At 38.9% G+C, this 12,468-nt stretch overlaps 1 protein-coding gene across 2 annotated transcripts in view; it reads left to right on the top strand.

Annotated features, from left to right (window-relative positions):
- Positions 1-12,468, top strand: part of vps13b (vacuolar protein sorting 13 homolog B) — a 508,026-nt gene that overhangs the window by 279,848 nt on the left and 215,710 nt on the right. The window contains exons 26-29 of one of the 2 annotated variants that reach the window (XM_002934409.5): positions 2,433-2,604; positions 3,038-3,152; positions 7,402-7,543; positions 11,284-11,698. In XM_002934409.5, coding sequence (XP_002934455.3) covers positions 2,433-2,604; positions 3,038-3,152; positions 7,402-7,543; positions 11,284-11,698 — 844 coding nt within the window. Of the gene's footprint in view, positions 1-2,432; positions 2,605-3,037; positions 3,153-6,405; positions 6,473-7,401; positions 7,544-11,283; positions 11,699-12,468 lie in introns of both variants that reach the window. The other variant, XM_012965216.3, reaches the window with a different exon arrangement.

The raw sequence follows: 12,468 nt of genomic DNA, 5'->3' as shown, positions 1-12,468 counted from the left end.
TTGATTTTTTTTTTGTAAAAAAAGTCAATATAATTTGCAAGTTTCCTTAGAATAACAGATTTAAAAAACATAATCAGATAACAGTAGAACTGATTATTGTGATATTATTAGCAGCTTATAATGGATGGAGAGCGCTTTGGTTACCCAGTGTATCTGCAAGGGCGCAGTCATTTGCTACCTGTAGTTAGCTCCATTGAATTGTATAAAATTGTCACCTAAAGTCCTTCCATATATGTCTGAAGCAGCTGAGCAGAAAGCACAGAAGGAGGGCAGAGCTGGGGTAGGACAGTCATAGGCAATATCTACCTGGAATATGTACCTGGGTCCCTTTTGACAATTACTGCTGTTATTGTGAGCAAAACAATGGAAATAAAATGAGCTAGATTTCACTTCATTCTTAGAAACAAATAATTCTGACTGAAATCATGGAATGGCAATCCATGCATTGTAAGTAATGCTGACATTCTGATTATACTTCGAAATAAAGCTGCTGAAGAGCAAAATAAAGGGCACTAGGGCACCAGGCTGTGTGATTGACACTGGCTTTAATGCCATACAGAAGACCAATCGTTGGGGGGCCTGGACTGTTGTGGTGTTGCAAAGAATGGAATTTTCCCAAGAGTCCATGAGAAAAGCATTTTGGTTGAGGAGACACCGAAGTGATTTGTATGTAAAGTAGAAGGAATTCTGGGAAAAAGGCCCAGGATCGCTCCTATGATTGTAATTTGCTCATGATTGAAGTTTACCCAATGGGTTTAAAGTACAGCCAGGGCAGTTGCTGATCAGATTGTCACCTACAGGCCTGTTTCAATTTTATTGGGGCTCATAATGCAGTACAGAGTTTTCTGCTCCAAGTAGATGCAGAATGTGAGTATTAATGCTGCGTTGTGCTGCGAGGCTGTACTTTCTGTGTATTGCAGTTCCGCAGCCTGTGAGCTTGGCAGAGATAGCAGAATGTTCTAGCCACGGATTACATCCTACTGTATAATGAAATATCTTGCCTAGCATTCCGAATGCTGCTATCTCGTATCATGCTAATACGGTAAACAGTTATGACTCAGTACAGTAGAGGTTACGGATGTCACGTAAACCTCATTTTGTTTACTTGATGTGTGTTTGATTTAGGTTCCATCACTCAAATTTGTATTTCTCTTAAGGTTTTTAACATACCTAAGAGACCTGATGAAAGGGTAATTGGTTCCGCCTGCAATCCACTGTTTAACATTCTGTTTGTTTCCACTGCATATCTGGTGAAAACTGTGTCCAGTTATTGCTTGTGCGTCCAGCCCGTGCTCTTACGCCTTCCTACAGCTCCCACTAACACTGATTAGAACTCGTTTTCAGTTTTTTATCAGTTAATTAGTTCTCCTTAACCATTGCTCATATTATAATTACTATAACACACATTCTTTTTGTGGTGTTACTGTTTCTTTAAGAGAATGCATTTTTTGCTTATTTAAAATATCTTAACTTGCAGTTTTAGTTCAGCCATTGTGTCTGACTAGGGTTGCCCCCTTCTTATTGGTAAGGGTGGGAGGGGCAATTCCACAAGGGGGCAGGTCTGTGATTTCAGGGCGGGGTCATGATGTAAATACGGAGCATGGCAGGCAAGAAGGGGAGCTGGGTAAAGGAATAGGAGGTGGGACAGGGGTGAAGGACAAATTTACTGGCGACTACATAGCTATGTACCTAGGGTTCAAGGGTGGGGACACACAAAGTATTTTTATATTGCATAATGGAGACACCCCCTCACCCATCACCGCCCAACACTGCACCCTGTCAACCATATCTGTATACCTTGTTTTTATTAAACTTGGAAAGAGAAGTAAAATAGAAACAAAGGATGGGAGAGCCAGTCTAGCCAGCAACCCCTCAAGCAACAGAGAAATCCCAGTGGTGCAGCTGTGTAAAGGGGCAGAGTTACACAAGTTCAGTTGCTTTTAGTAAGATATATCTGCAGTTTCAGTGATTTGCACTAAGCAGGGCTAAATCTGAAAATGAAAGTAAAGTCACAATACACAATACATGCTCAGATTTTATCGTTATCCGACCAAAGTTTTCTAGCCTGTCTGATCGACTAAACGCCCGATCACCATCGTACAAAAATTATAGGGACAATAATTCGAAGCCCACACACTGTCCGAAAATCACACAAAAACAAAACTGTTTCCTATGATGAAATTGGTGCGTGTATAGCGAGTTTATAGCCAAATGAAACTCAGTGGATCAACTTGCAGTCCCATTATGACAACTGAAGAGCTCGGAATAGCCCTAGACCAATAATTATTACCCTACAAATGACTGAGGTTATAGTAGATCTATAGTGCACAAGGAGTGCCCCTCAATACAGCTAGTGTGCCATTGATGTACACTTGCCACCACAGTATGCATTTTGTTGTTTTTGACTGGTCTTCTGTTTTTCCATTATCCAGGGGGACTCTCTCCAGGCTGCTGAGGATTCCCCTTTCTCTGACTCTGTGACCCTGGAGCAAACAACCAGCAATATTGGAGTATCCAGTGGCCGGGTCAGTCTGTGGATGCAATGGATGCTGCCCAAAATTACTGTAAAACTCTTTTCCTTGGATCCTGGAATTAAAGGCGGAAGTATGCACCTTTCTTCTTTGACTCTAGCTTTGCAGTTAATTTCTTTCATCTGGTGCATTGCTAATCTAGGCTTTTAGTTGACCATACATGCCCAGATCTTTTTGGGCAGTTTGGCTGATTATGACTATACTGCCCATATATAAAAATATCATGCACTCATGTCAGGTGATTGACTATCTGTCCAGTTTATGCAGCATTAGAAGCTCTTCTTCATTCACTTCTTGCACTTCTGATAATTTAGGCTGTCAGCTTAAATGAAAACATCAATGGAAGGAACATGCCATGCAAGCCTATAGCCATTTATATGGCATCATGTCTCTCTGTCTGCAGACTAATATAGATACTGCACAGGTTTGGCTGTGTATGGCCACCTTTTCTTGACTCAGTATGTAAATATGCTTTGACCCCCCCCTTCTCTTATCTAATGTTGCAGAGATATGTGTAGTCAGTGAGCTTGAAGACCTTAATGCGTCTGTGGATGTCCAGGATGTGTACACAAAGGTCAAGTGCAAAATCGAGAGCTTTAACATTGATCACTACAGGAGCAGGTAATTTGCTTGGGGAGACTCACTGGGCAACTTTATAGACTATTGTCATAGACTGTTGTCAATAAATATCCCCAGGTGGATATAAATATATTCAGATCTCTCAGAGACCCTCCGAGGAATGAAATCCGACTGTGAGATGCTCAGTATACACTCTTGTTTGCACAAATGATGAATTATACATGGGGGCACCAGTATTTCTGTGCCACCACCGACTGTATTAGATTTATGTCTATGCAGCCATTGGCTGTGCTTTGTTCATATGTACATTTTGATAGGTTTGAATTTCCCAGAACTATAACTGAAGAATGACTGTTAAAACAGCATCTTCATATATAGACTTCTGACCATTTGAGACAAGTTAATATTCAGAATCTTGACCAGTTTTCTCATTTTACTGAATAACAAATATTATAAATAATATACAGATATGGGACTTGTTATCCAGAATGCTCAATACATGGGCATTTTCCAGATAGGGGATCTTTCTGTAAACTGAATCTCCATACTTTGTCTACTAAAAAATAATTTAAGCATTAATTATAACCAGTAAGATTTGCCTCCAATAAGGATTAATTATATCTTAGTTGGGATCAAGTACAAGGTTCTGTTTTATTATTACAGAGAAAAGGGAATCATTTAACCATTAAATAAACCCAATAGGGCTGTTCTGCCCCCAATAAGGGGTAATTATATCTTAGTTGGGATCAAGTACAAGGTACTGTTTTATTATTACAGAGAAAAGGGAATCATTTAACCATTAAATAAACCCAATAGGGCTGTTCTGCCCCCAATAAGGGGTAATTATATCTTAGTTGGGATCAAGTACAGGTACTGTTTTATTATTACAGAGAAAAGGGAATCATTTAACCATTAAATAAACCCAATAGGGCTGTTCTGCCCCCAATAAGGGGTAATTATATCTTAGTTGGGATCAAGTACAAGGTTCTGTTTTATTATTACAGAGAAAGGGGAATCATTTAACCATTAAATAAACCCAATAGGGCTGTTCTGCCCCCAATAAGGGGTAATTATATCTTAGTTGGGATCAAGTACAGGTACTGTTTTATTATTACAGAGAAAAGGGAATCATTTAACCATTAAATAAACCCAATAGGGCTGTTCTGCCCCCAATAAGGGGTAATTATATCTTAGTTGGGATCAAGTACAAGGTACCGTTTTATTACAGAAATTAGTATTATTTGCTTAATATGAAGTCTATGGAAAATGGCCTAACCATAATTGGAACTTTCTGGATAACAGATTCCATACCTGTACCTGCAATTATTTTATTGCCATTAACACCATCTACACAGGCACAGAAATGCCAAGTCATATAATTAAAAAATGACTGTCCAGGCTCCTGATAACATCATCACAAAACTGTGTTAAAAAACAGCTTCACTTCAAATCATAAAACTTGCCATGTCTGTAGCCATATGTGTTTCACAGAAGGCTTAGCATATGATACGTGCAAGTATCACTTTTCTGTAAAAGTATGAAATAATTGCTGGAATGCTCTGCTGCATTCTCTCTACATCTGGGGCTTTCAGGCATACTCTCTTTTGTAGCATCAGCTTATTTGGCTTGATCATTGTGGCCTCGCCAAGATATCACCCTGACTGTCATGATACAGTTGTTATAATACAGCACTTTTGGAAAATAATTGCCTGAACGAATCGGTTTTTGCCAAGATGTTCCTTTCGAGTTTTAAAGGACCAATAACACATAAGAAAATGCATTCATTTGCATTGGCAGATCACTTATTCCTATCTGTTATTTGCTTTGGAGCCAAAGTGGTGATGTTCAAGCTTTGGTATTTGATTATTTTTATACTTTGCGTGGTATATATTCATGATGAGCCTAATGCTGGCCGCATATGTACTAGTAATGGCGGCCATACATGGGTCGATCTCCTTCTCTCTTTTACTACTTGGCCACCTTCTATCGTATGTCATGGCCAATTTAAGGTGTCAGTAGTCCCAGGGCAAAGATCTCATTGGCGGGCCCCCTGCAACCATCTCAATACATTTGTGTTAGTGTTACCCTCGAGCAGGTAATCCAAAATATGAAAGGCAGGCACTCTGGATTTAGTTAGAAAAAAATAGTCTGTATTAGCTCAAAAAACTAAGTAAAATCGAAAAAGTTAATTTAAGCTCACACGTTACATTTATTTAAGCTCACATTACGCGTTTCATACCTTCGTGGTACTTAGTCCAGCAGGTAATCTAGGATATAATAGGGCAGACAATAAAGAGATGGTCTCTGTTTACCAATGCAAAATTGAGGTACAGCTGCACCTCTCTGGGCTAAGGGCCATAGTAAAACATGAAAAATTCTGTCTTTTGTTCTGAATATATAACTGCTGTGGTTTCCCAGTGGATAAAAACGAGGGGTCTGCCATCTCAGGGGTATGCTTCAGCAAAAGTTATAGCAGATGAAATGTCTCGATAGTGGCCCCTGTCTTGGTGGGCCCTAGGCAAATGCCCCTTTTGCCCATATAGCAGAATGGCCCTGGTTTCAGTCTTTCATTCAGGGCGTACAAATAATCGGAACAGCTGCCTTCACTTCCTGATCTGCCGATGCACCTTACATCATGGTGCGTCAGCAGATAAAACTTTCTAACTTGTATGGTCTATGGACCGTCAGATAACCAATGTACAGTACACGGACATCAGTTAGCATCGGTGGGCAAGCACACATGCACAGATTTTAAAAAATAGTGTGTCCTAAAATAATGTCAAATGTTGGCAATGCAGTGAAGTCTCTCTGTGTGTGTTTTTTATATGTTAACTGTCCCTTTAAGAATGACCGACATTCTCTTTAATAATGGAGAAGGCATTACAGGGGGGTTATTTCTGGGGCACTAGATACTAAAGGTGACTGCTGTGTGTAAATATCACAAACTCTGCTGTGTGCCTACCAGAAAGATACACAACTTACTAATTATTGTATTGTTCCTGTTTTGTATTATCTGGAGGATACTTGGCATGTCAAATTGAGTTCAAGATGTAAGTCATTTAGTAAAAAATGTATGTTCATCCTTCCTGTTAATGTTTTCCTAATTCGCCCTGGGTTGTTGGGTCTGCAGTATGTATTCAATCAAGATAGCCAATTAAATCCTGAATTCTTCAATGGAGAACATGTAATCCTTCTGGAACAGTTAGAATGGAGAGTTCTCCTTTATTTCTAGAGTAGTATTAGTAGTAGTAGTTTTCTGCACAAACCAGATAAGGGTAACACTATTTTTTTCCAGGCCAGGTGATGGCTGGCACTCAGGCGATTTTCAAGGGATATTGCTACAGTGCAAGGAGAAAAATGTGGTGAGGCCATTGCAACCAATTGTATCAAATCCCTCTTCTACAATCTGACCTATGTGATCCCTTATCCTTTATAACTAATGATGGTTACACAAAAATGATGTCAGCAGAGACAATACTTATTTATTATGTTATAATAACCTACAACCTATGTACACACACATTGGTCCTAAGTTGACATGCATTTTACTGTTATCATTTTACTCTTGACTTTATGCTAAATCTATAGAATCTGCTCTTCCTCTGATTTGCAAACAATCTGATTCCCACTAATGGTGTTAGCCACTTGCTGGATTGCTAAATAAATATTAGCATACATTTCATCACTGAGGTTATCTTGGTGGGAAGAAATGTTTATGTTCTTCTAACTAAAGGCAGCAATAGTCAATATCTATTGGCTTAGCCAATAGAATTCTGCTCAGCATGGTCAGACTGGCCTTTCCGAGTGCCAAAGGATATCCCTGTGGGCCAAGCTAATTATAATTACCATTAGCCCTTTCTTTTTTCCACCAAAGCCTATACCATTACATTTAGCCCTGTTTACACCTTATTGTAGTGAGAGTGGGCTCTCAATGTCAAGTTCTTTGGTGGGACCTAGGAGGCCCAGTCTGACACTGTTGTCCAGAGTAGTAGTATAGATTAGTATAGAATAGTTATTACCTGAGATAGTTACAGCAATATATTGGTAATTATTAAATATTGGAACACTAAAGTGTATGCTTCGATGCTGAAGCCATTGCTTAAGGCGGGATTAAGATTCTTAACATTTACATCATTCCCACACCCTATTTAATTGGTTGATTGTGTTGCATAATCTGCACCGAGATTACAGGGTTGTGCAGCCCAGCAAGTGTCGGCTAATCATAAGTGTTTATTGTGCAGTTATTGCAATATTTTATCTTCTGTCTCTTTATTCTGTCAAACGCTTAAAGCTTTTCTGAAGACTGTTGGTGTCTGGGGCAATATGGAGGTGTCTTCCTATCATGTACTGACAAGCTGAACAGACGCACCACATTGGTTCGACCCGTCAGCAAGCAGGACCCCTTCAGTAATTTCTCTGGCTTCTTTCCATCTGTAAGAAATCATTTCATAACTTTGAATATGGAGTCTTCATAGGCATGCTAGATCCTTCAGCTATGGCCTAACCGTCTTTCTACTCTGTAAAACCATATGGAATTAGAGCCCACACCTTTCTTACAAAACACTTTCTGCCCAGGAGTTGCTGGCCTTTGCTCCGACCACTGTATTTTTGATCCAGCTACCAGTGCAGAGAGCAGTGTTCAGGGGTGCAACTCAACCCTGTTTTTACCCCCTGCCTCTAGGCCTTGATACGGACTGTGCCTCCTGATGCTCCCTAACGTGCCTAACGGGGGAAAAAAGAAATGGGAAGATAACTATATCATAAAATCTAGTGTATTTGATATTTAATCAGTGAATGAAGGATCTTGTCATGTTTATAGAGACTCCTGTGTGATTTGTTCTTTACTCAGTATAATAAAATCCCAATCATAAATCAATATTGTTTCACTTATTTTCTAACCATGAGGATAACCGCCTACTTACAGCCGGCTCCTAGATGATGCTCTCTGGTGAAATTGGCACTTTCAGCATCTTTCTCTTCTTGTCTTCGCTCTGTTTATTAATAATTTTTGTATGTATGCAATGCAGTTCAAAGAAATGAATACACCCCTGTGAGTATAAGGGATATTGTTGAATGAAGTTATTTCAGGCATGAATGAAATCAAATAATATACATTTAACAATATGGTGCCATTCCCTTGTAAATGAATGTTTTATTTGAATAACATTTATTTCAATACAGTGTATACGCTAGTGCTGTAAAGAAGGAATATTCACATGGGACTCATTTAACTAAAACCTTTGAATGGTTGATGCATGAAATGTGTCCATTGACCTTGCCAGACTGGAATCAAGTTCTGTACTAAAGTGCGTCAGCCTAAGTACTGGAGAGGATGAAGGCTCATACTTGGATCTGTGGTAACTGCATTGTTCTGTTTAATGTGGTGCTGGAAACAGAACCATGAAAGCAATGAGCCCTTCTTCAAATGCCAAAAATAGGGATTTTTGTCATTATATGGGCAAAAACATAAAAAAATTGTATATTTCTGCATTTCAGTATGTTGTATCACTACTATGAAACCCACTGCACATTTTCTTCTAAGATAGGTTCCTGCATTTAATATTGTCCATTATATTGGGTCCCTCTGTACTGTAGTGTTTCACAGAGATAATTTATTAGTTCCATCAGTCCCTGCCCCAGTAGCGCTTACGATCTAAGGTCCCTATCACAGTCACATTCACTTTGGTTCATTTTATCATTACAATTTTATTTTAATGCCATCCACTTGCAACCTCTCGGTTTCTGGTTTTCTCTATTCCATGTTGTACTGCCCTCATATTATTCACCCGTATTGCCATTTGCCCCTCTTACTGATGTTTCATGTCGCACTTTGCATTCTTCAACCTGTAATCTCACTATTTTTTCATTTTGTTTACTGTACATATACTGCATATACATATGGTATTTTAACCAAGGCCATGACTTGAGGCCTAGTTGCAAAATTAGTTGTACGAAGTGTTTAAAGTTTTAATCCCCATCCACAGTGATATTAGGCCCTCCCAATGACACACATGAGCTAGGCTTTTATGGTGGTATCATGAGCTAGGCTTTTATGGTGTTGGTTTCCAGACTGTTAGGCTCAAAACATTGGATGGGTTGGACTAAACTAATGAGAGGTGGCTTTAGGTTATTTATGGTGTTGAATACACCTGGAACTATTTCTTAATATGTCTACAGTTATAGACTGTAGACATAATTGTTTAAAGTCTAAATGCAAGCACCAGTCCAGTTGCTATTCCATTGGACTCTTGGTTTCCATTCTGTGTTTACTCCCGCATGTTATCGTCATATTAAGAAAAAATGATATTGTATCTTATAGTGAGCTGACTTATATAGTGTGCTACCAGCCAGGCGTTAGGTCATCTGATGCTATCAAGTTCGTTATAATAAATCCAGTAGCAGTTTTAGCTCTGCCTGTTTTAGTTAATTGAAGTTAATATGAATTTCCTACTTTACAGCACATTACAGAATTGAAGACTAGATGTTGTCTGCAATAATTTTTTGTTTCAATTGCCATGCAATGTAAAGTGAGATGTAACAGTACAGTTTTGGGAATCTTCTGCCAAGTCCAAAGACAGAATCATTGTAACCATCCCTAAGTACTAATGTTAGCTAAGGATATATAACTAAAACACCTTGATGCAGGCGTGTTGAAAAATTAAGCCCCACCTCCACTGACATAAGGCCTGCTCAATGACATGGGTAACAACACAAGCATTATTATTATTGTACTGACTTATAAGGTGAAATCTAAATTTTCATGATACTGTGTCCCCAGCATTTCATGATACCTTGTTTCCACAGCTTTATGTGACACAGTGTCCCCAGCATTTCATGACATATTGAAAGCCGGAATTTTATGATTAATGCCCCAAGCACTTCAACATACAGTTGCCCCAGCATATGTGCCACTCTGCAGTGCATACTGATTACATTAAACATTAAAACTAAGTTCTCTGAGATGCTAGGCAAAATGCAATTTAACAAAAAAAAAAGAGACGGGAAGGTACCATGTACTGTACTATACATTCCAGACTAAAAAGGACATCTTGCTCCTTTGTCCACCCATGCCATAAACCCATGCCATTCAATCTTTCAGGTCTATAATACCTTCTAATATATGCACTAATAATTATACCATTGCCCAGATGCTTACGGTTACTTTTATCTGGGTGCTTTTACAGTTTGAAATAGATGGGTTCCTTTACCCAGTTTAACCACTGAGCGATTAGGAAACTAATGAGGGAATGTAATAAAAGTCAGTAACGCAAAAGCGCAGTGTATGTAATAAAATTTCTCAATGAAAAAGTTATGTTTGCTCCAAAAGATTATGCCGCCTTCAACCATGTCTTAAAAGTGTGATAACAGTATAATGAAAAATATTACGTTGCAAAATGCAAATTTTGATTTAAATCTATTACATTCCCTTGTGATTAATGCAAAGTTCGTGTTTAATTGGTATTTTTTTTATATATTTTTTATTATTATAATTTATATACCACTTAATTACAGGAATATACCACTAGAAGTTGCATGAATCAAACAGACTCCAAAAGAATCCCTTGACCTGAGATCAGAGAGTACTAGCTGGCACATCTCTACCCAAACTGAATTAAAGATATACCATGAGGAACAGGGCCCTTAAAAAAACTGTATTGAAATTAATTTTGTATAATAAGTATCTGGTGCAGAAGTATCACAAATTACAGTATTTCATTTCAGTGGAGTTTCTAAATGTCTCCTTTAAATTTCATGGCAATTTTCTTGGGAACCTCTAGAACAGGGATCCCCCAACCTATTTTACTCGTGATCCACTCTCAAATGTGAAAAGTGTTGGTGAGCCACAGTTCTTTGGGGATGCCAAATAAGGGCTGCAAGAGGCTATTTAGTAGCCCCATGTGGACTGCTGGCCTGCAAAAGACTCTGCGTGGAGTAAAACTGTCTCTGTGCTTCCAAAACTTGCCTCCAAGCCAGAGATTTAAAAATGGGCACCTACTTTGGGGCCACTGGGAGCAACAAGGGGTTGGTGAGCAACATGTTGCTTGTGAACCACTGGTTGGGGATCACTGCTCTGGAATAAAGCACAATGAGTATATGAAGTATAATCTAACATAATCTTTATATCTGTTTTGTTGAATTTAAGATGCTAAATTGTCCTTTGATTTCAAAACAGACAACAGCCAAATTGTTAGAGAGCTCTCACCAGCAGCATGGATTTCTGTCTCTCACTTACACCAAAGCTGTCACCAGGAATGTCCGCCATAAGTTGACCTCCAGGAGTGAAAGGAGTCCTCGAAGCTTTCAGAAATTTTCTGAAGGCCCAGCGGATGCATCTCCTCACTTTCTTCATGAGATCCTCATTTCATCACAGGCTTTTGACATTGTCGTCTTCTTCCCATTGCTCAATGCAGTCTCCAGAATTTTTGATGTTAGGTGTCCTCCCAAACAGAAGGAGAAGCGGAAGACACCAAGGCAACCTATGCGATCTCATGCCCTAACCTCTCGGAACTTGCCTTTAATCTACATCAGTACAAGTGTCATTAGAGTCTTCTTTCCTAAAGCTGAGGAGAGACAACTGGCTTCCGGAGGTAGGTCTAAGATGTTGTGGTAGATTCATAGTTACTTAAATGAGAGAATTGCAGGCAATAGAACCAACCCCTACCCCCTTTATTAATATTGCATTCATAAATATGACCTAGCATACACATTTTAATCTCAGTTTATGTATTTTCAACTGTATTTCTTTGAAATAGAAATGTCCCAAAGATTGCCTTGTAGGATTTGCCTATTAAAGGAAAACTATGCTCCCAACAATGTAGGTCTCTATAAAAATATATTGCATAAACAAGCTCATATGTAAAACCCTGCTTCAACTAAATAAACCATTTTCATAAAAATATACTTTAGTAGTATGTGCCATTGGGTAATCCTAAATAGAAAATTGACATTTTTAGAATTAAGGGCCGCCCCCTGGGATCATAGGATTCACAGTGCACACAAACAAGCCAAGGCACACATACATGCTAGGCCCCATCAGCCAATTAATGGGAAGAGTTCTGCCTTTTGCTCCCACACTACTTCCTGTTACAGTTAGAGCTGCATTATTTCCTGTCAGCTGATCTCTGAGAGAGCACACAGCCCATCACTAAATGGCGGCTTAAGGGAAAGGATGTAAAAGGGCAATAGTTACTGATATATATATATTCCAGTTTGGTGAGATTCTTTAATAGGTCACTTAACATAATATAAACTATTTGTTGGTTAAGTATTCATTCTGGGGGTATAGTTTTCCTTGAGCAAAATTAGAGAATTGGCCAAGGGTATGACTAGTGTTGCAAGGTACTGTATGTGTAAACTT

Source organism: Xenopus tropicalis, chromosome 6 (genome assembly GCF_000004195.4).
Source record: "Xenopus tropicalis strain Nigerian chromosome 6, UCB_Xtro_10.0, whole genome shotgun sequence".
Classification (NCBI taxonomy): Eukaryota; Metazoa; Chordata; class Amphibia; order Anura; family Pipidae; genus Xenopus; species Xenopus tropicalis.
Note: the sequence above shows the minus strand (reverse complement) of the source record. Positions and strands in the feature narration are given on the sequence as shown.